This window comes from Oncorhynchus keta, chromosome 6 (assembly GCF_023373465.1).
Source record: "Oncorhynchus keta strain PuntledgeMale-10-30-2019 chromosome 6, Oket_V2, whole genome shotgun sequence".
Classification (NCBI taxonomy): domain Eukaryota; kingdom Metazoa; phylum Chordata; class Actinopteri; order Salmoniformes; family Salmonidae; genus Oncorhynchus; species Oncorhynchus keta.
In genome coordinates this window covers 9800285-9825122 of record NC_068426.1, presented here as the reverse complement: position 1 = coordinate 9825122, position 24838 = coordinate 9800285, and the positions used below count along the sequence as shown (strand labels likewise).

Here is a 24838-nt window from a genome sequence, read left to right as displayed (position 1 = left end):
ACACGACCAGGAACAAACACGTTCCTCTACTACCTACACGAAGGTCACAATGATTAATTAAATAAAAAGAAACAGGCGGACCGGCTGTCTAATAAAGCCCAACTAATGACTCACTAACAGGTGCTACCAATAAACATACAAGGAAGGGGAGGAAATACAATCTGTGGCAGTTAATAGGCCGGGGACGACGAGCGCCACCCGACCGGGAAGGGGAGCCACCCTCGGTCGGACTCGTGACAGTTCACCGGGATGCCATTGTCCACTTTTACTTTCACCTTCTTTGAAAGCATTGTTTGCATTTTAGTCTACCCTAATGATGTTACTCTAAATATATATGACCAATTTCCATTGGATGTTCACTTTCTGCTTCACACTCATTAAATGTCTATTTGGCCAATTCAGAAGGGGAGAGATACACTTTGGAGGGAACTTCCCTTTTACGTTACTGTAGCTCAAGAGACAAGACAGTTTCTTTCTAGGATCAACATTTATGATATCTTGGCTAGCACTGTCTATCAGCGTGCTGTCATTAAAGTGCTCTGTCCATAATGAGTCTGGCTCCTGAGACAGAATAGCCTGAGAGACAGAGACAGTTTCTACTCCGTCTCGGGGAGTGGTTCAATTTTGCCTACTACTCACGAATTGGTTTAGAACTTCATTGTTGGAGAAATCAAGAAAAACTCCATCAGGACCACAATACACTGTAGCCTTAAGTTTAGTGTACAAGTCTCAACCTAGCAAGTTAAATGGTTGAGAGGGTGAATACAGAAAACCATGTTCAACATTCATTGGTCCTATTGAACAGGGCATTGGTTTTACTTCAAAATGTATTACTGGGGTGGTATTCCTTTAATTCTTGATGAAGGCTCTGACTTAACGATTCTATTTTTCTTTGGGATCTGTTTTAAAACCATAGAAAATGTGCCAATCTTTGTCTGACACTCTAGGTCCCAGACCCCTTAGACTTTAACCGTATCAGTATAACATGATCCGTAAGGGGACCACTGAACATTTCTCAGAATACTTTTCACACCACTTATCATCTCTCTTTATCCAACTATGTCTCTCAACCGACAACCTTTCCCCTTTTACCAACCTAACAATTACAGTCAACCTTTCCCCTTTTACCAACCTAACAATTACAGTCAACCTTTCCCCTTTTACCAACCTAACAATTACAGTCAACCTTTCCCCTATTACCAACCTAACAATTACAGTCAACCTTTCCCCTATTACCAACCTAACAATTACAGTCAACCTTTCCCCTATTACCAACCTAACAATTACAGTCAACCTTTCCCCTATTACCAGCCTAACAATTACAGTCAACATTTCCCCTATTACCAACCTAACAATTACAGTCAACCTTTCCCCTTTTACCAACCTAACAATTACAGTCAACCTTTCCCCTATTACCAACCTAACAATTACAGTCAACCTTTCCCCTTTTACCAACCTAACAATTACAGTCAACCTTTCCCCTATTACCAACCTAACAATTACAGTCAACCTTTCCCCTATTACCAACCTAACAATTACAGTCAACCTTTCCCCTATTACCAACCTAACAATTACAGTCAACCTAACAATTACTGTCAACCTTTCCCCTTTTACCAACCTAACAATTACAGTCAACCTTTCCCCTATTACCAACCTAACAATTACAGTCAACCTTTCCCCTATTACCAACCTAACAATTACAGTCAACCTTTCCCCTATTACCAACCTAACAATTACAGTCAACCTTTCCCCTTTTACCAACCTAACCTAACAATTACAGTCAACCTTTCCCCTATTACCAACCTAACAATAACAGTCAACCTTTCCCCATTACCAACCTAACATTTACAGTCAACCTTTCCCCTTTTACCAACCTAGCAATTACAGTCAACCTTTCCCTATTACCAACCTAACAATTACAGTCAACCTTTCCCCTTTTACCAACCTAACAATTACAGTCAACCTTTCCCCTATTACCAACCTAACAATAACAGTCAACCTTTCCCCTTTTACCAACCTAGCAATTACAGTCAACCTTTCCCTATTACCAACCTAACAATTACAGTCAACCTTTCCCCTTTACCAACCTAACAATTACAGTCAACCTTTCCCCTATTACCAACCTAACAATTACAGTCAACCTTTCCCCTTTTACCAACCTAACAATTACAGTCAACCTTTCCCCTATTACCAACCTAACAATTACAGTCAACCTTTCCCCTATTACCAACCTAACAATTACAGTCAACCTTTCCCCTATTACCAACCTAACAATTACAGTCAACCTTTCCCCTTATACCAACCTAACCTAACAATTACAGTCAACCTTTCCCCTTCTACCAACCTAACAATTACACTCAACCTTTCCCCTATTACGAACCTAACAATAACAGTCAACCTTTCCCCCATTACCAACCTAACATTTACAGTCAACCTTTCCCCTTTTACCAACCTAACAATTACAGTCAACCTTTCCCCTTTTACCAACCTAACAATTACAGTCAACCTTTCCCCTATTACCAACCTAACAATTACAGTCAACCTTTCCCCCATTACCAACCTAACAATTACAGTCAACCTTTCCCCTATTACCAACCTAACAATTACAGTCAACCTTTCCCCTATTACCAACCTAACAATTACAGTCAACCTTTCCCCTTTTACCAACCTAACAATTACACTCAACCTTTCCCCTATTACCAACCTAACAATTACAGTCAACCTTTCCCCTTTTACCAACCTAACCTAACAATTACAGTCAACCTTTCCCCTTTTACCAACCTAACAATTACACTCAACCTTTCCCCTATTACCAACCTAACAATAACAGTCAACCTTTCCCCCATTACCAACCTAACATTTACAGTCAACCTTTCCCCTTTTACCAACCTAGCAATTACAGTCAACCTTTCCCCTATTACCAACCTAACAATTACAGTCAACCTTTCCCCTATTACCAACCTAACAATTACAGTCAACCTTTCCCCTTTTACCAACCTAACAATTACACTCAACCTTTCCCCTATTACCAACCTAACAATTACAGTCAACCTTTCCCCTTTTACCAACCTAACAATTACAGTCAACCTTTCCCCTATTACCAACCTAACAATTACAGTCAACCTTTCCCCTTTTACCAACCTAACCTAACAATTACAGTCAACCTTTCCCCTTTTACCAACCTAACAATTACACTCAACCTTTCCCCTATTACCAACCTAACAATAACAGTCAACCTTTCCCCCATTACCAACCTAACATTTACAGTCAACCTTTCCCCTTTTACCAACCTAGCAATTACAGTCAACCTTTCCCCTATTACCAACCTAACAATTACAGTCAACCTTTCCCCTATTACCAACCTAACAATTACAGTCAACCTTTCCCCTTTTACCAACCTAACAATTACACTCAACCTTTCCCCTATTACCAACCTAACAATTACAGTCAACCTTTCCCCTTTTACCAACCTAACCTAACAATTACAGTCAACCTTTCCCCTTTTACCAACCTAACAATTACACTCAACCTTCCCCTATTACCAACCTAACAATAACAGTCAACCTTTCCCCCATTACCAACCTAACATTTACAGTCAACCTTTCCCCTTTTACCAACCTAGCAATTACAGTCAACCTTTCCCCTATTACCAACCTAACAATTACAGTCAACCTTTCCTTTTACCAACCTAACAATTACAGTCAACCTTTCCCTATTACCAACCTAACAATTACAGTCAACCTTTCCCCTATTACCAACCTAACAATTACAGTCAACCTTTCCCCTATTACCAACCTAACAATTACAGTCAACCTTTCCCCTATTACCAACCTAACAATTACAGTCAACCTTTCCCCTATTACCAACCTAACAATTACAGTCAACCTAACAATTACAGTCAACCTTTCCCCTATTACCAACCTAACAATTACAGTCAACCTTTCCCCTATTACCAACCTAACAATTACACTCAACCTTTCCCTATTACCAACCTAACAATTACAGTCAACCTTTCCCTTTTACCAACCTAACCTAACAATTACAGTCAACCTTTCCCCTTTTACCAACCTAACAATTACACTCAACCTTTCCCCTATTACCAACCTAACAATAACAGTCAACCTTTCCCCATTACCAACCTAACATTTACAGTCAACCTTTCCCTATTACCAACCTAACAATTACAGTCAACCTTTCCCCTTTTACCAACCTAACCTAACAATTACAGTCAACCTTTCCCTTTTACCAACCTAACAATTACACTCAACCTTTCCCCTATTACCAACCTAACAATAACAGTCAACCTTTCCCCATTACCAACCTAACATTTACAGTCAACCTTTCCCCTTTTACCAACCTAGCAATTACAGTCAACCTTTCCCCTATTACCAACCTAACAATTACAGTCAACCTTTCCCCTATTACCAACCTAACAATTACAGTCAACCTTTCCCCTTTTACCAACCTAACAATTACACTCAACCTTTCCCCTATTACCAACCTAACAATTACAGTCAACCTTTCCCCTTTTACCAACCTAACAATTACACTCAACCTTTCCCCTATTACCAACCTAACAATTACAGTCAACCTTTCCCCTTTTACCAACCTAACCTAACAATTACAGTCAACCTTTCCCTTTTACCAACCTAACAATTACACTCAACCTTTCCCTATTACCAACCTAACAATAACAGTCAACCTTTCCCCATTACCAACCTAACATTTACAGTCAACCTTTCCCCTTTTACCAACCTAGCAATTACAGTCAACCTTTCCCCTATTACCAACCTAACAATTACAGTCAACCTTTCCCTATTACCAACCTAACAATTACAGTCAACCTTTCCCCTTTTACCAACCTAACAATTACAGTCAACCTTTCCCCTATTACCAACCTAACAATTACAGTCAACCTTTCCCCTTTTACCAACCTAACCTAACAATTACAGTCAACCTTTCCCCTTTTACCAACCTAACAATTACACTCAACCTTTCCCCTATTACCAACCTAACAATAACAGTCAACCTTTCCCCCATTACCAACCTAACATTTACAGTCAACCTTTCCCCTTTTACCAACCTAGCAATTACAGTCAACCTTTCCCCTATTACCAACCTAACAATTACAGTCAACCTTTCCCCTTTTACCAACCTAACAATTACAGTCAACCTTTCCCCTATTACCAACCTAACAATTACAGTCAACCTTTCCCCTTTTACCAACCTAACAATTACAGTCAACCTTTCCCCTATTACCAACCTAACAATTACAGTCAACCTTTCCCCTATTACCAACCTAACAATTACAGTCAACCTTTCCCCTATTACCAACCTAACAATTACAGTCAACCTAACAATTACAGTCAACCTTTCCCCTATTACCAACCTAACAATTACAGTCAACCTTTCCCCTATTACCAACCTAACAATTACAGTCAACCTTTCCCCTATTACCAACCTAACAATTACAGTCAACCTTTCCCCTTATACCAACCTAACCTAACAATTACAGTCAACCTTTCCCCTTCTACCAACCTAACAATTACACTCAACCTTTCCCCTATTACCAACCTAACATTTACAGTCAACCTTTCCCCTTTTACCAACCTAGCAATTACAGTCAACCTTTCCCCTATTACCAACCTAACAATTACAGTCAACCTTTCCCCTTTTACCAACCTAACAATTACAGTCAACCTTTCCCCTATTACCAACCTAACAATAACAGTCAACCTTTCCCCCATTACCAACCTAACATTTACAGTCAACCTTTCCCCTTTTACCAACCTAGCAATTACAGTCAACCTTTCCCCTATTACCAACCTAACAATTACAGTCAACCTTTCCCCTTTTACCAACCTAACAATTACAGTCAACCTTTCCCCTATTACCAACCTAACAATTACAGTCAACCTTTCCCCTTTTACCAACCTAGCAATTACAGTCAACCTTTCCCCTATTACCAACCTAACAATTACAGTCAACCTTTCCCCTTTTACCAACCTAACAATTACAGTCAACCTTTCCCCTATTACCAACCTAACAATTACAGTCAACCTTTCCCCTTTTACCAACCTAACAATTACAGTCAACCTTTCCCCTATTACCAACCTAACAATTACAGTCAACCTTTCCCCTATTACCAACCTAACAATTACAGTCAACCTTTCCCCTATTACCAACCTAACAATTACAGTCAACCTTTCCCCTTATACCAACCTAACCTAACAATTACAGTCAACCTTTCCCCTTCTACCAACCTAACAATTACACTCAACCTTTCCCCTATTACGAACCTAACAATAACAGTCAACCTTTCCCCCATTACCAACCTAACATTTACAGTCAACCTTTCCCCTTTTACCAACCTAACAATTACAGTCAACCTTTCCCCTTTTACCAACCTAACAATTACAGTCAACCTTTCCCCTATTACCAACCTAACAATTACAGTCAACCTTTCCCCCATTACCAACCTAACAATTACAGTCAACCTTTCCCCTATTACCAACCTAACAATTACAGTCAACCTTTCCCCTATTACCAACCTAACAATTACAGTCAACCTTTCCCCTTTTACCAACCTAACAATTACACTCAACCTTTCCCCTATTACCAACCTAACAATTACAGTCAACCTTTCCCCTTTTACCAACCTAACCTAACAATTACAGTCAACCTTTCCCCTTTTACCAACCTAACAATTACACTCAACCTTTCCCCTATTACCAACCTAACAATAACAGTCAACCTTTCCCCATTACCAACCTAACATTTACAGTCAACCTTTCCCCTTTACCAACCTAGCAATTACAGTCAACCTTTCCCTATTACCAACCTAACAATTACAGTCAACCTTTTCCCTATTACCAACCTAACAATTACAGTCAACCTTTCCCCTTTTACCAACCTAACAATTACACTCAACCTTTCCCCTATTACCAACCTAACAATTACAGTCAACCTTTCCCCTTTTACCAACCTAACAATTACACTCAACCTTTCCCTATTACCAACCTAACAATTACAGTCAACCTTTCCCCTTTTACCAACCTAACCTAACAATTACAGTCAACCTTTCCCCTTTACCAACCTAACAATTACACTCAACCTTTCCCTATTACCAACCTAACAATAACAGTCAACCTTTCCCCATTACCAACCTAACATTTACAGTCAACCTTTCCCCTTTACCAACCTAGCAATTACAGTCAACCTTTCCCCTATTACCAACCTAACAATTACAGTCAACCTTTCCCTATTACCAACCTAACAATTACAGTCAACCTTTCCCTTTTACCAACCTAACAATTACACTCAACCTTTCCCCTATTACCAACCTAACAATTACAGTCAACCTTTCCCCTTTTACCAACCTATCCTAACAATTACAGTCAACCTTTCCCTTTTACCAACCTAACAATTACACTCAACCGTTCCCCTATTACCAACCTAACAATAACAGTCAACCTTTCCCCATTACCAACCTAACATTTACAGTCAACCTTTCCCTTTTACCAACCTAGCAATTACAGTCAACCTTTCCCCTATTACCAACCTAACAATTACAGTCAACCTTTCCCTTTTACCAACCTAACAATTACAGTCAACCTTTCCCTATTACCAACCTAACAATTACAGTCAACCTTTCCCCTTTTACCAACCTAACAATTACAGTCAACCTTTCCCCTATTACCAACCTAACAATTACAGTCAACCTTTCCCTATTACCAACCTAACAATTACAGTCAACCTTTCCCCTATTACCAACCTAACAATTACAGTCAACCTAACAATTACAGTCAACCTTTCCCCTATTACCAACCTAACAATTACAGTCAACCTTTCCCCTATTACCAACCTAACAATTACAGTCAACCTTTCCCCTATTACCAACCTAACAATTACAGTCAACCTTTCCCCTTATACCAACCTAACCTAACAATTACAGTCAACCTTTCCACTTCTACCAACCTAACAATTACACTCAACCTTTCCCCTATTACGAACCTAACAATAACAGTCAACCTTTCCCCCATTACCAACCTAACATTTACAGTCAACCTTTCCCCTTTAACCAACCTAACAATTACAGTCAACCTTTCCCCTTTTACCAACCTAACAATTACAGTCAACCTTTCCCCTATTACCAACCTAACAATTACAGTCAACCTTTCCCCCCTCATTACCAACCTAACAATTACAGTCAACCTTTCCCTATTACCAACCTAACAATTACAGTCAACCTTTCCCTATTACCAACCTAACAATTACAGTCAACCTTTCCCTTTTACCAACCTAACAATTACACTCAACCTTTCCCTATTACCAACCTAACAATTACAGTCAACCTTTCCCCTTTTACCAACCTAACCTAACAATTACAGTCAACCTTTCCCCTTTTACCAACCTAACAATTACACTCAACCTTTCCCCTATTACCAACCTAACAATAACAGTCAACCTTTCCCCCATTACCAACCTAACATTTACAGTCAACCTTTCCCCTTTTACCAACCTAGCAATTACAGTCAACCTTTCCCCTATTACCAACCTAACAATTACAGTCAACCTTTCCCCTTTTACCAACCTAACAATTACAGTCAACCTTTCCCCTATTACCAACCTAACAATTACAGTCAACCTTTCCCCTATTACCAACCTAACAGGGCTCCGGGCAGCCGAGCGGAAATGGAGGAAAACTCGCCTCCCTGCGGACCTGGCATCCTTTCACTCCCTCCTCTCTACATTTTCCTCCTCTGTCTCTGCTGCTAAAGCCACTTTCTACCATTCTAAATTCCAAGCATCTGCCTCTAACCCTAGGAAGCTCTTTGCCACCTTCTCCTCCCTCCTGAATCCCCCCCCCCCCCTCTCTGCAGATGACTTCGTCAACCATTTTGAAAAGAAGGTCGACGACATCCGATCCTCGTTTGCTAAGTCAAACGACACCGCTGGTTCTGCTCACACTGCCCTACCCTATGCTCTGGCCTCTTTCTCCCCTCTCTCTCCAGATGAAATCTCGCGTCTTGTGACGGCCGGCCGCCCAACAACCTGCCCGCTTGACCCTATCCCTCCTCTCTTCTCCAGACCATTTCCGGAGACCTTCTCCCTTACCTCACCTCGCTCATCAACTCATCCCTGACCGCTGGCTACGTCCCTCCCGTCTTCAAGAGAGCGAGAGTTGCACCCCTTCTGAAAAAACCTACACTCGATCCCTCCGATGTCAACAACTACAGACCAGTATCCCTTCTCTCTTTTCTCTCCAAAACTCTTGAGCGTGCCGTCCTTGGCCAGCTCTACCGCTATCTCTCTCAGAATGACCTTCTTGATCCAAATCAGTCAGGTTTCAAGACTAGTCATTCAACTGAGACTGCTCTTCTCTGTATCACGGAGGCTCTCCGCACTGCTAAAGCTAACTCTCTCTCCTCTGCTCTCATCCTTCTAGACCTATCGGCTGCCTTCGATACTGTGAACCATCAGATCCTCCTCTCCACCCTCTCCGAGTTGGGCATCTCCGGCGCGGCCCACGCTTGGATTGCATCCTACCTGACAGGTCGCTCCTACCAGGTGGCGTGGCGAGAATCTGTCTCCTCACCACGCGCTCTCACCACTGGTGTCCCCAGGGCTCTGTTCTAGGCCCTCTCTTATTCTCGCTATACACCAAGTCACTTGGCTCTGTCATAACCTCACATGGTCTCTCCTATCATTGCTATGCAGACGACACACAATTAATCTTCTCCTTTCCCCCTTCTGATGACCAGGTGGCGAATCGCATCTCTGCATGTCTGGCAGACATATCAGTGTGGATGACGGATCACCACCTCAAGCTGAACCTCAGCAAGACGGAGCTCCTCTTCCTCCCGGGAAGGACTGCCCGTTCCATGATCTCGCCATCACGGTTGACAACTCCATTGTGTCCTCCTCCCAGAGCGCTAAGAACCTTGGCGTGATCCTGGACAACACCCTGTCGTTCTCAACTAACATCAAGGCGGTGTCCCGTTCCCTGTAGGTTCATGCTCTACAACATCCGCAGAGTACGACCCTGCCTCACACAGGAAGCGGCGCAGGTCCTAATCCAGGCACTTGTCATCTCCCGTCTTGATTACTGCAACTCGCTGTTGGCTGGGCTCCCTGCCTGTGCCATTAAACCCCTACAACTCATCCAGAACGCCGCAGCCCGTCTGGTGTTCAACCTTCCCAAGTTCTCTCACGTCACCCCGCTCCTCCGCTCTCCCACTGGCTTCCAGTTGAAGCCCGCATCCGCTACAAGACCATGGTGCTTGCCTACGGAGCTGTGAGGGGAACGGCACCTCAGTACCTCCAGGCTCTGATCAGGCCCTACACCCAAACAAGGGCACTGCGTTCATCCACCTCTGGCCTGCTTGCCTCCCTACCACTGAGGAAGTACAGTTCCCGCTCAGCCCAGTCAAAACTGTTCGCTGCTCTGGCCCCCAATGGTGGAACAAACTCCCTCACGACGCCAGGACAGCGGAGTCAATCACCACCTTCCGGAGACACCTGAAACCCCACCTCTTCAAGGAATACCTAGGATAGGGTAAGTAAGGGTGAGTAATCCTTCTCCCCCTTCTCCCCCTAAAAGATTTAGATGCAAGTGGCTGTGCCACTGGATGTCATAAGGTGTATGCACCAATTTGTAAGTCGCTCTGGATAAGAGCGTCTGCTAAATGACTTAAATGTAATGTAATGTAAATGTCTAACAATTACAGTCAACCTTTCCCCTATGACCAACCTAACAATTACAGTCAACCTTTCCCCTATTACCAACCTAACAATTACAGTCAACCTTTCCCCTATTACCAACCTAACAATTACAGTCAACCTTTCCCTTTTTACCAACCTAACCATTACAGTCAACCTTTCCCCTATTACCAACCTAACAATTACAGTCAACCTTTCCCCTATTACCAACCTAACAATTACAGTCAACCTTTCCCCTTTTACCAACCTAACAATTACAGTCAACCTTTCCCCTTTTACCAACCTAACAATTACAGTCAACCTTTCCCCTATTACCAACCTAACAATTACAGTCAACCTTTCCCCTATTACCAACCTAACAATTACAGTCAACCTAACAATTACAGTCAACCTTTTCCCTATTACCAACCTAACAATTACAGTCAACCTTTCCCCTATTACCAACCTAACAATTACAGTCAACCTTTCCCCTATTACCAACCTAACAATTACAGTCAACCTTTTCCCTATTACCAACCTAACAATTACAGTCAACCTTTCCCCCATTACCAACCTAACAATAACAGTCAACCTTTCCCCCATTACCAACCTAACATTTACAGTCAACCTTTCCCCTATTACCAACCTAACAATTACAGTCAACCTTTCCCCTATTACCAACCTAACAATTAAAGTCAACCTTTTCCCTTTTACCAACCTAACAATTACAGTCAACCTTTCCCCTATTACCAACCTAACAATTACAGTCAACCTTTCCCCTATTACCAACCTAACAATTACAGTCAACCTTTCCCCTATTACCAACCTAACAATTACAGTCAACCTTTCCCCCATTACCAACCTAACAATAACAGTCAACCTTTCCCCCATTACCAACCTAACATTTACAGTCAACCTTTCCCCTTCTACCAACCTAACAATTACAGTCAACCTTTCCCCTATTACCAACCTAACAATTACAGTCAACCTTTCCCCTATTACCAACCTAACAATTACAGTCAACCTTTCCCCTATTGCCAACCTAACAAATACAGTCAACCTTTCCCCTATTACCAACCTAACAATTACAGTCAACCTTTCCCTTATTACCAACCTAACAATTACAGTCAACCTTTCCCCTTTTACCAACCTAACAATTACAGTCAATCTTTCCCCTTTTACCAACCTAACAATTACAGTCAACCTTTCCCCTATTACCAACCTAACAATTACAGTCAACCTTTCCCCTATTACCAACCTAAAATTACAGTCAACCTTTCCCCTATTACCAACCTAACAATTACAGTCAACCTTTCCCCTATTACCAACCTAACAATTACAGTCAACCTTTCCCCCATTACCAACCTAACAATAACAGTCAACCTTTCCCCCATTACCAACCTAACAATTACAGTCAACCTTTCCCCTATTACCAACCTAACAATTACAGTCAACCTTTCCCCTATTACCAACCTAACAATTACAGTCAACCTTTCCCCTTTTACCAACCTAACAATTACACTCAACCTTTCCCCTATTACCAACCTAACAATTACAGTCAACCTTTCCTCTTTTACCAACCTAACCTAACAATTACAGTCAACCTTTCCCCTTTTACCAAGCTAAGAATTACACTCAACCTTTCCCCTATTACCAACCTAACAATAACAGTCAACCTTTCCCCCATTACCAACCTAACATTTACAGTCAACCTTTCCCCTTTTACCAACCTAACAATTACAGTCAACCTTTCCCCTATTACCAACCTAACAATTACAGTCAACCTTTCCCCTTTTACCAACCTAACAATTACAGTCAACCTTTCCCCTATTACCAACCTAACAATTACAGTCAACCTTTCCCCTATTACCAACCTAAAAATTACAGTCAACCTTTCCCCTATTACCAACCTAACAATTACAGTCAACCTTTCCCCTATTACCAACCTAACAATTACAGTCAACCTAACAATTACAGTCAACCTTTCCCCTATTACCAACCTAACAATTACAGTCAACCTTTTCCCTATTACCAACCTAACATTTACAGTCAACCTTTCCCCTATTACCAACCTAACAATTACAGTCAACCTAACAATTACAGTCAACCTTTCCCCTATTACCAACCTAACAATTACAGTCAACCTTTTCCCTATTACCAACCTAACAATTACAGTCAACCTTTCCCCTATTACCAACCTAACAATTACAGTCAACCTAACAATTACAGTCAACCTTTCCCCTATTACCAACCTAACAATTACAGTCAACCTTTTCCCTATAACAATTACAGTCAACCTTTCCCCCATTACCAACCTAACAATAACAGTCAACCTTTCCCCCATTACCAACCTAACATTTACAGTCAACCTTTCCCCTATTACCAACCTAACAATAACAGTCAACCTTTCCCCTTTTACCAACCTAACAATTAAAGTCAACCTTTTCCCTTTTACCAACCTAACAATTACAGTCAACCTTTCCCCCATTACCAACCTAACATTTACAGTGAACCTTTCCCCTATTACCAACCTAACAATTACAGTCAACCTTTTCCCTATTACCAACCTAACAATTACAGTCAACCTTTCCCCCATTACCAACCTAACAATAACAGTCAACCTTTCCCCCATTACCAACCTAACATTTACAGTCAACCTTTCCCCTATTACCAACCTAACAATTACATTCAACCTTTTCCCTTTTACCAACCTAACAATTACAGTCAACCTTTCCCCCATTACCAACCTAACAATAACAGTCAACCTTTCCCCCATTACCAACCTAACATTTACAGTCAACCTTTCCCCTATTACCAACCTAACAATTACAGTCAACCTTTCCCCTATTACCAACCTAACAATTAAAGTCAACCTTTTCCCTTTTACCAACCTAACAATTACAGTCAACCTTTCCCCTATTACCAACCTAACAATTACAGTCAACCTTTCCCCTATTACCAACCTAACAATTACAGTCAACCTTTCCCCTATTACCAACCTAACAATTACAGCCAACCTTTCCCCTATTACCAACCTAACAATTACAGTCAACCTTTCCCCTATTACCAACCTAACAATTACAGTCAACACATACACACACACACACATACAGTCGTGGCCAAATGTTTTGAGAATTACACAAATATTAATTTTCACAAAGTCTGCTGCCTGTATGATGGCAATTTGCATATACTCCAGAATGTTATGAAGATGAATTGCAATTAATTGCAAAGTCCCTCTTTGCCATGCAAATGAACTGAATCCCAAAAAACATTTCCACTGCATTTCAGCCCTGCCACAAAAGGACCAGCTGACATCAAGTCAGTGATTCTCTCATTATCACAGGTGTGAGTGTTGATGAGGACAAGGCTGGAGATCACTCTGTCATGCTGATTGAGTTTGAATAACAGACTGGAAGCTTCAAAATGAGGGTGGTGCTTGGAATCATTGTTCTTCCTCTGTCAAACATGGTTACCTGCAAGGCAACACGTGCCGTCATTATTGTTTTGCACAAAAAGGGCTTCACAGGCAAGGATATTGCTGCCAGTAAGATTGCACCTAAATCAACCATTTATCGGATCACCAAGAACTTCAAGGAGATCTGTACCATTGTTGTGAATAAGGCTTCAGGGCCCCCAAGAAAGTCCAGCAAGCGCCAGGACCGTCTCCTAAAGTTGATTCAGCTGTGGATCGGGGCACCACCAGTACAGAGCTTGCTCAGGAATGGCAGCAGGCAGGTGTGAGTGCATCAGCATGCACAGTGAGGCGAGGACTTTAGGAGGATGGCCTGGTGTCAAGAAGGGCAGAAAAGAAGCCACTTCTCTCCACGAAAAACATTAGGGACAGACTGATATTCTGCAAAAGGTACAGGGATTGGACTGCTGAGGTATGTACACATATAAGCACTGCTGATCACACACAGAGTTAGGAGAAGAACCGAGTACCAACAGGGTCCGGGGGTTACCTCCTTAATGAAGATTCCCTATCCTGACCGTTCCTCACTGTGGGTGCTCTGACCGGCATCATAGTCTTGGTAATCTTTCTGATATACATCCAGATCCACCACCTTCCGGTACTAATTATATGACGCCGTTGTCATTGATAAGAAGTAAAAGGGATAAAACTATACACTACACTGACCATCAAGGATGGGCGACTTACACAATAGGAGGCAAAGATGTAGGATTTAAGGTAAACATAAAACAATTCCCCAGGAAAGCAAATAACTTCACAGGGATTGGTCAGATTGAAGAACTCGGCCAACCCACTTCGGTTCACCTATAACTCCTGATGAGTACCAGTGTTATAGACACAAGAATGGAACCAGGAAGTTAGGATATTTTAATGGATGAAAGTCTGATAGTTAATGTGACTGACTTAGGTTTGGAAATACAGGAGAACATTGTTAACCTCACAGCACCTGTAACTGATGTAGGGTTGGGCTCGTGCCAGCAAAGGACGCTTTCTATAGACACTATCAAAAGGGTGCTTAGCTACTTGCGCCCCGGGGTTATTTGTCCAATCAGTTTGAGTTACTCATCAGAAGCCAGTTAAAGGAGACTAAAGTAGGCACATAAGGAGTTTTGACCAGGATGGGAGTAGCTTTGTCCAGATGGATGTTATTCGTGCTGTTCGTGTGTATGTATGTGCGTAGGATATCTACTGTTTGTGTGGAGGTATGTGCGTAAGTAGGGAGTGAGCTATAAAATGGATGTCTGTATTATGGACTTCAGAACGTTCTCTTAATAAACTGTACTAACCTTTTGCATAAGCTGAGTGCCTAATTATTGTTAAACCCAGGGTCTTACAAACCTCGGGAATTAGTCAAAGCTTTAAAAATGGTTAGTTATTATCATTGGGATTGAAAATTCTCTTGACAGAAGGTCATACCTGTGCTGGAGGCCATCCAAGCTGCAGACCTTCCCTGTAAAAAAAAACAATAAGGGACTCCCAACCCATTTCAAATTCAACAATTCAGCTCTGCTCTCTCAGAAAATAGAAGAAGACATAAGCTCTGAAGGAGATGGTTCAGAGGATGATAATGAGGAAGGACTAGAGAAGATTGTCTGGAGGTCAACTTTTAAGCAGATGAAAGCTTTCTTCAAAGCCTTGGAAAGCAATGAGAGCAAAGATCTAACAATGACCAAGAAAGTGTTGGAGGAACGTGAGCGTTTGGAGAAGGCCATGACACGATTGACCCCTCAGATCACAGCAGGTTTGTCAAAGCTGAATGAGATCAAAACGTTCGAACAGTGCCTGCAGAACGAGGACGAGAACATGAAACAGAACCAAGACTTTGAGACAGAGGTAGAGGTTCTAGTTGCGAAGAGGACCAAATTAAGTTGTTTCGCTACAAACTGCATTGTTTGCAAGTTCACATGCCACACCAGCTGCTTTCTGCCTAACGAGGATGACACCAAAAAATGTGCCGTGATGGATGGTTATGGTAACTGTGTCATGTGTCCAGGAAACTGCTCTTACCTTAACCACGACAAGGAAAAAGCCTTATGGACATATGAAACTAAGACAGAGAAAAAGACCATTAAAGAGTTGAAGGACAACTTCATGAAGGCACGGGGCAAGTTTATGAACAACAAGCAGATGCTGGAGAAGATTGAAGATGAGTACATTGTAATCGAGGACAAGCTGAAATACTTGATCAAGCTGTCCTCCAATTGTCTTAAGAGGCTGAATGAGATTGCACTGAAGCCAAGCTCTCTCTCCACTGTGGAGTACATCGAGATACTCATTCGCACCGAAGAGGACCAACGCAAGCCAGGCTTCGAAGATCGCATCGTAGGGTTGAAGAAAATGAAATATGAGTCTGAGCTTCTAGACAAGATGGCAAGAGGAGAGGAACTACTCCCCGATGAGCGACGCAAGGTTAAGGAGAAACAAGACAGACTGCAATAGATCACAAAAAGACCAAATGCAGAAAGTAGTCAGAGATTGGCCAGGGAAGAAGTAGGCCTAACTCAATGTCAAAGTCCATGATCTCACCCTGCTTCCGACCAAGTGGCACGCTCGGTGGCTTGCGCTAATCAAGTGAATGCATCATAATGCAGTTAAATTTGTGGTATTAAATCAGATATATCTCTAGACCCAGTCAATTGTCAGCGTACTGGGGTTTATTGCAATGCTTTGTATTAAAACGAGCATCACGTAAACTCTCAGTTGACACATTTTGAACATTAAGTGAGTAAACTTGTGCGAGCCAGAACGGCCCACAGAACGGAGGAGCCTGCCTCCTGTTTCTGTAGCGTGAGGCAGCTTGATGTACAAACACACCCCCTGGACAACTAGCCTATCACATGTTCTACATTAGTTCATCTAAATGAAGCAGCTGAACTTGCTACTGATTGTTAATGATTATCATAAGAGAAATGAATGTAGAAATAGAGCAGACATTCATATAAATATAGAGACCTACTTTCCCCTCGGGATGTAATAAAGTATCTATCTCTCAAAATGTATAGCTTTTGCCTATTTTTCATGTTGATTGTTTATCCTTTTTTATTTTAAGTCCTTTGTAATTCAAGAACTTTGTTTTCTGTTGGGCACAAATTGTAAGTAATATGTTAGTCATGACATTGGAAAGAGCATGTTTGATAGGGGGGAATTACAAAGGAGTGTGTCCAGGGAAGTGTTTCTTAACCTTTATTCCAGGGACCGGCAAACGATGGTCCCTCTTGTGTCAGGGACCGGCAAACGATGGTCCCTCTTGTGTCAGGGACCGGCAAACTATGGTCCCTCTTGTGTCAGGGACCGGCAAACTATGGTCCCTCTTGTGTCAGGGACCGGAAAACTATGGTCCCTCTTGTGTCAGGGACCGGCAAACTGTGGTCCCTCTTCTGTCAGGGACCGGCAAACGATGGTCCCTCTTGTGTCAGGGACCGGAAAACTATGGTCCCTCTTGTGTCAGGGACCGGAAAACTATGGTCCCTCTTGTGTCAGGGACCGGCAAACTAGGGTCCCTCTTGTGTCAGGGACCGGCAAACTAGGGTCCCTCTTCTGTCAGGGATCAGCAAACTATGGTCCCTCTTCTGTCAGGGATCGGCAAACTATGGTCCCTCTTGTGTCAGTTCTTCACGTTTGGCTGAGAAATCGCCCGGAAATTGCAGTCCCGAAAACGACGAAAATATTCCAAATTAGCTCCATAATATCGACAGAAAATTGGCAAACGTTGTTTATAATCAATCCTCAAGGTGTTTTTCAAATATCTACTCGATAATATATCCACCGGGACAATTCGTTTTTCAGTTGGACCGATTGGAATAATGGCTACCTCTGTATTTTAGAGAATCACTCTGGGAGTATCAGGTGACCACTTGCGCAATGTAGCCGCTTACGGGTATTCTTCAACATAAATGCATAAAATTATGTCACAATGCTGTAGACACCTTGGGGAATACGGAGAAAAAGTAATCTGGTTGATAGCCCATTCACTGCTCAATAGGGACGCATTGGAACGCAGCGCTTTCAAAACACGAGGCACTTCCGGATTGGATTTTTCTCAGGCTTTCCCTGCAACATCAGTTCTGTTATACTCACAGACAATATTTTTACAGTTTTGGAAACTTTAGAATGTTTTCTATCTTAAGCTGTCAATTATATGCATATTCTAGCATCTTGTCCTGACAAAATATCCTGTTTACTACGGGAACGTTCTTTTTCCAAAAATGAAAATACTGCCCCCTAGTCACAAAAGGATATTATTAAGCACCGTAGAACTGACTAAACTAGTTAATAAACAGCTCAGGGACCGGCCAGCAACATCACAGGGACCAGCACAGGTCTAGGGACCAGAGGTTGAGAAATACTGGTCTGTGTAAGTGGCACCGTTCTTGACATTTAAGGTATGAAATTCACAAGACACTGTTCATTCTCATTATTCTCAGCATGACAGTGTTGCTTTTGGGAATGCGAGGTCCTCAATATTTGCATAGGAGTAGAAAACAAATGTTGGATTCTAGCTTGAAATGTACTTTTTTATGTTACCATACTAGAACTATTTGATCACTTTACATGTAAACTCAGCAAAAAAAAGAAACATCCTCTCATTGTCAACTGTGTTTATTTCAGCAAAGGTAACGTGTAAATATTTGTATTAAATTAAGATTCAACAACTGAGACAAACTGAACAAGTTCCACAGACATGTGACGAACAGAAATGTAATAATGTGTCCCTGAACAAAGGGGGGTCAAAATCAAAAGTAACCGACTCATCCACATTGAAAAATGTAAATGTAAATGTAACCGTATCTGGTGTGGCCACCAGCTGCATTAAGTACTGCAGTGCATCTCCTCCTCATGGACTGCACCAGATTTGCCAGTTCTTGCTGTGAGATGTTACCCCACTCTTCCACCAATGTACCTGCAAGTTCCTGGACATTTCTGGGGGGAATGGCCTTAGCCCTCACCCTCCAATCCAACAGGTCCCAGAGGTGCTCAATTGGATTGAGATCCGGGCTCGTCGATGGCAGAACACTGACATTCCTGTCTTGCAGGAAATCACGCACAGATTGAGCAATATGGCTGGTGGCATTGTCATGCTGGAGGGTCATGTCAGGATGAGCCTGCAGGAAGGGTACCACATGAGGGAGGAGGATGTCTTTCCTGTAACGCACAGCATTGAGGCCTATATATGAGCCCAAAAAAGTAAAAATTACATTTATGCCGTTACACAATACATAACATACCGCATATTAAACATATCTTTGGTACATAATTGGTCAAGCCTACTCTCCAAAATTAAACAAATTCTAGTAATCGCTTTGAGTGTCGCCTGTATTATTATTATAATGGATGGACTGGTCACATTATGGTACGCTCCAAATGTTGTATTCATTTATATTTGTATTTATTATGGATGCTACCAAAGCAGCAGCTACTCTTCCTGGGGTCCAGCAAAAAATTAAGGCAGTTTATACAATTTAAAAAACATTACAATACATTCACAGATTTCACAACACAGTCTGCCCTCAGGCCCATACTCCCCCACCGTACCACATATCTACAGTACTAAATCCATGTGTGTGTGTGTGTGTGTGTGTGTGTATAGTGCATATGTATATGCATATCACCACTGTGTTGCTTCACAGTCCCCGCTGTTCCATAAGGTGTTCTTAAATCTAATTTTACTGCTTGCATCAGTTACTTGATGTGGAATAGAGTTCCATGTAGTCATGGCTCTATGTAGTACTGTGCGCCTCCCATAGTCTGTTGTGGACTTGGGGACTATGAAGAGACCTCTGGTGACATGTCTTGTGGTGTATGCATGGGTGTCTGAGCTGTGTGCCAGTAGTTTAGACAGTTTAGTTTAGACAGACAGCTCTGTGCATTCAACATGTCAATACCACTCATAAATACAAGTAGTGATGAAGTCAATCTCTCCACTTTCAGCCAGGAGAGATTGACATTAATATTAGGATTATATTCATGAGTCTGGGAGAGATTATATAGGCAGGTCTAGGCAGGGCTGTTGGTTCATTGATTGTGCAGGGCAGCTTACAGTTAGCCTACAATTACAGTGAACTTGTATTTGAATAATCTAATAAGGCATTTCTTTATATTTCCATAATGAATAGGCTGACATGACCTTTAGCTACAGAATACTCACCAGTGAGTTTCCAGCTCCTCCTCGCTCTCCTTCATTCCTTTCTCCAGCGTGCAGAGAGAGGGGCTGTCAACAGTTTCATGATGTTTTGTTGTTTAAAACATGTTATTATCGATGCTCCCAAACATGTCAACTACTGCTCTGTTGGACTGAAACTACATCAGTCCCATTCAATCACAGAAACATTTCTATCTATAGATAATTGGTATATAAAAAGATAGTGACTGGGGGTATATTAAATTATAAATGGGTATGTAAAGCAATTGGGTACAGTACACTATGTTAAACGGTCATTACAGCTGCCCCAGGAATAGCCCATATTAACTTTCAAGGTATGACAGATAAATAGTGAATACATGAGCACCAATACACCAGCCATATGTTGACATTTATTAACAACATAAACAGGAAGTACGGTTCTGTCCATCAAAAAAAAATAAAAAAATGGAATATAACAGAAATATTCAACAAAAACAAATAGTTTGCTGGTGTGGGGCATCTCACTCACACTACATTTTTCCTCACTTATTCACCCTCTCACTTAACTCAAGTCCTGCATTCATTCATTTAAATCACTCTCTACCATTCCATCTTTCTCCCCAGACAGTAGAACCATGAGACCCCACTCTAATTTGGTGGGTCTGTCAAGTGCAGTGTATTAGAGAAAGAAGTTCACACACATCTGTTGACGTGTCGCAGTTCATCGGTCACCCTCTATGTCATCACACAGTCATAGCTGTCACCGTTTGTGTGTGTTCAGTCCTCCTCCTTCTCTATGTACGTCTTGGTGGCTGAGCGTGCCATCTGTCTGGCCAGGTATCTGTCTCTGGCTGAGGTCACGGTCTGCTCACTGCTGCGCTTGACAAACTTACTCACTTTACTCTCCTCTTCTCTCTCCTTCCCCTTCTTCTCTGACCCCTCTCCCTCCTTCTCTGAACCCTCCTTCCCCTTCTCTGAACCCTCCTTCCCCTTCCTCTCTGACCCCTCCTTCCCCTTCCTCTCTGACCCCTCCTTCCCCTTCCTCTCTGACCCCTCCTTCCCCTTTGACCCCTCTCCCTCCTTCCTCTCTGACCCCTCTCCCTCCTTCCTCTCTGACCCCTCTCCCTCCTTCCTCTCTGACCCCTCTCCCTCCTTCCACTCTGACCCCTCTCCCTCCTTCACTGACCCCTCTCCCTCCTTCCCCTTCTTCACTGACCCCTCTCCCTCCTTCCCCTTCTTCACTGACCCCTCTCCCTCCTTTTCATCCTTTCCGTCAGTTTTTATAGTCTTCTCCTTTTCTCCATCCCTATTCCTCTCTTTCTCCCTGCCCTTGTCCCTTTCTCTCCCCTTGTCTTTGTCTAGCTCCCTCTGTTTCTCCCCGTTCTCCTTCTCTCTGTCTTTCGGGCTCCTTTCTCTCTTCCCGTGTCTCTCCTCTCTCCCTTTATCCCGCCTCCCCCTGCTCCTGTCCTCCTCCCTGTCTCTATCCCTCTCCTTTCTTCCATCCTTCTCATCTCTCCGTCCACCATGCCTGTCCTCCCTGTCTCTCTCTCTGACCCTCTCTCTATCCCTTCCTTGGTCTCTGTCTCTCTCTTTGGGTCTCTTGTTTTCTCTCTCTCTATCCTTCTCTCGCTCCTCTTCTCCACTCCCAGAGGAAGGGGGCCTCTGTCTGTAGTGGCGTTTGGCACCAGGGGCCGGCTTACTGAACCCTGCCTTCTGATCCTGCCCCTCCTCGCTGTCACTATGGGAACTGGGGACGTGGTCTTGTGAGGGAGGTGAAGACGGTGGGGATGGCGCTTCTGTCTTGACTTCTTTTGTACTCTGATCCCTGCATTGAGAGAGAGAGGAGAGTTCAATCTAATATTCATGTACACATACTGGTAGTGAAGGGAGATATTTTAGCTGTGTTTGTGAACTCTGACCTCGGTACAGAGCGGTCTGGTATGGCCTCCTCTCCTACGGTCTGGTTCAGCAGGTGTCTGTAGAAACCACTCAGGTCTTTCTGCTTCTTCACATCCAGAGCAGCTAGACACAAACACACAGCATGGCTTTGTTTATTCTATAAACTACTGGATTCATAGCAGACAGTTTCTCCCACACACATCTGTTCATAAACGCACATGCGCACGCACACACAGCAGTGTCTCTCACCCTCCATCGCTGCCTCTCGCTTTTCTTTTTCCAGCTCCTCCTGTCTCTCCTTGAGTTTCTGTCTGTAGGCTGAGGTGACGTAAGCCTCCTTGTCTGCAAACTGCTCTCCCTCCGCCTCTCTCTCCTTCTGAATCTTCCTCTCATCTCTCCGTTCCTGCTCCTTCTTCCTGTCCTCCACCGCTTGTAGCAGCTGGTTGATGTATTTTGGCTATGGAGAGAGAGAGATAAAGGAGAGAGAGCAGTATGAGCAAAGAGGCGAGGAAGGATGAGTAGAGTGGGTGGACCTAAGTGACAAAGGGCAAAATGGAGAAAAACACAGTGAAATTATGAGTAGAGGAAAATAGGGGGGCGGGGGAGCAAGTGAAAAGGGGGCGGGGGAGCAAGTGAAAAGGGGGCGGGGGAGCAAGTGAAAAGGGGCGGGGGAGCAAGTGAAAAGGGGGCGGGGGAGCAAAAGGGGGCGGGGGAGCAAGTGAAAAGGGGGCGGGGGAGCAAGTGAAAAGGTGAAGGAAAGGGGGGATTGAAATGGAAAGGATAGAAAATTAGAGAAGATTTGAAAAGGTGGGAGGAGGCTGGGGGTTGTTCTGGATCTGCTGCACCTTCCTGTCGGTTCCTCCCAGCATTTTCTTGCTGCTCTCCAGCCTCTGTTTCTGCATGTCATCATAGACACCATCGTAGTCATACACACTGCTGTCCTGCTCTAGAGCTTTCTGCATCTCCAGACGTGTCTGCCACACACACACAAGAGAAAGATGGGTCTCGGTCACAAAATCATAAAGCAGCAACTTCTGGAGAATTTGTTGTTACCACCGGAGGTTTCTCATTCATCCATTCACTCACTCACCTGTTTCATCATCCTCTTCTTCAGAGCCTCCTTCTGCAAACTCTCCCCAACCGAGGTCTGGAAGACAGGACCACACATCATCACTTCTTGGCAAAGCTTGCAACTCACTCACACTCATCTCACTGGCTGCAACAAAGGGCACGAGCAAAGGAGTGGAGAAACTTCAGACTTCTCTAAATGATCTGTCCTTCTGTAGCTCAGTTGGTAGAGCATGGCGCTTGTAACGCCAGGGTAGTGGGTTCGATTCCCGGGACCACCCATACGTAGAATGTATGCACACATGACTGTAAGTCGCTTTGGATAAAAGCGTCTGCTAAATGGCATATATTATTATTATTATTATTATCTGTGACCCACACACAATGTAATCTTCTTAGGCTTCCTTGCAAAAGAGTTTACTACCAATTAGCCTCGGAAAACCCAGGCTTCTTACAAGTACACGAGACTAGATTTGGAAGGATGGGCGCTACGAGACTAACTATCAGCATATCTCAATAGGATACAATAAGAGATATAGATGGACATTTAGACCTTTTTCCTACCTCTTCATCAGAGTCATCCCCAAACACTGAGGGCCTGGGCAAGGTGACTGTCTTAGACGCTCTCTTCTGGGGTATGATCAGGCCGTACCTGGGAACAGGTGACATGAATGGACAGCAAGCACCAACATTTGAAATAAATAAAGTGGGGAAACTACTTTCCACTGCGAAAATGAACAGAATTTCCGTGATCTAAAATCTAGGCCAAATCCGGTTTGTGTTCTCTTCTCTAAACACAAACTTCATTGCTTGCATGAAGGTGGCAATGCGGGACCGACTGGCTGCTACCGTTTGCTAACTTGATAGCTAACGTTAGCGAGTAGCTAACAATGTTGTTGATAATGGATTGCATGGTCGTGCACACATTGCTGCTTGTCGTGTGTCCAGTCATTGCACACGGCGACCATAAGAAACAGCGACGAAATAAACATGTTTGTATTATAACTACCTATCTAGTTGCGATAGAATAACATTTCTGTAGTGTCAATTTCTACTTACTGTTTACTAGGTGCCGCCATCTTACTCCTTGAAATATCTCTGAACCGCTGCGGCAGATTCGTTGGCAAGCGAACCCTGCCTTCTGATCCTGCCCCTAATTAAGCCTTCAAAAATAATTTTATGGTTACAAAAAACACGTGCAATAATAGCCAGGTTTATATACACAAATATGATACGGTTATATTTTCTCAATTCATCTGGAGCCTTGTTCTCGTCGCTGTATATAGCGAAAGTGCCAATACCAATAATCAGATTAAGATCAGACGCTCAACATTGCAGCGAATTGGATAATTGTATTTTATTTATTTAACTAGACAATTAAGTTAAGAACAAATTCCTATTAACAATGACGGTCAAACCCGACAACGCTGGGACGCCCTATGGACTCCCAGTCATGGCCGGATGTGGAGAAGAATCGTTCAGATGGACATTTCAGGGTCAACGTTTTAGTACGCTCAGTTTATTGGTCCGAGTAAAACAATATGTATTAATACTTTATCAGCAAAGGCCTGTCT

The 24838-nt window shown here is 42.8% G+C and overlaps 2 protein-coding genes across 51 annotated transcripts; both read right to left on the bottom strand.

Moving 5' to 3' along the window:
* Positions 1-1827: 1827 nt before the first annotated feature.
* LOC127930684 (uncharacterized) lies at positions 1828-13891 on the bottom strand. 50 transcript variants are annotated; one of them, XR_008138716.1, is made up of 7 exons: positions 12576-13891; positions 11744-11959; positions 11114-11419; positions 4899-5407; positions 3016-3218; positions 2088-2470; positions 1828-1874 (listed from the first exon to the last, which is right to left on the bottom strand). XR_008138716.1 is itself a non-coding variant. In XM_052520534.1 (6 exons), exons 1-5 carry the CDS (start codon positions 13889-13891, stop codon positions 3134-3136), a joined length of 2247 nt encoding a protein of 748 aa, XP_052376494.1. In that variant the 3' UTR covers positions 2494-2817; positions 3106-3133. The 50 variants fall into 50 exon arrangements, 19 of the variants coding, with proteins under 19 accessions (XP_052376494.1, XP_052376493.1, XP_052376487.1 ...); XR_008138721.1 differs by lacking the exon at positions 3016-3218 and having other exon boundaries at positions 5102-5407; positions 12576-12881; positions 12999-13891; XR_008138726.1 differs by lacking the exon at positions 3016-3218 and having other exon boundaries at positions 5102-5407; positions 12576-12665; positions 12999-13891.
* A 6796-nt stretch (positions 13892-20687) lies between these two features.
* Positions 20688-24403, bottom strand: nsrp1 (nuclear speckle splicing regulatory protein 1). The gene is made up of 9 exons (XM_052520548.1): positions 24324-24403; positions 23829-23916; positions 23287-23343; positions 23042-23170; positions 22446-22653; positions 22217-22319; positions 21484-22122; positions 21415-21449; positions 20688-21343 (listed from the first exon to the last, which is right to left on the bottom strand). Exons 1-9 carry the CDS (start codon positions 24341-24343, stop codon positions 21075-21077), a joined length of 1548 nt encoding a protein of 515 aa, XP_052376508.1. The 5' UTR covers positions 24344-24403; the 3' UTR covers positions 20688-21074.
* Positions 24404-24838: the final 435 nt, after the last annotated feature.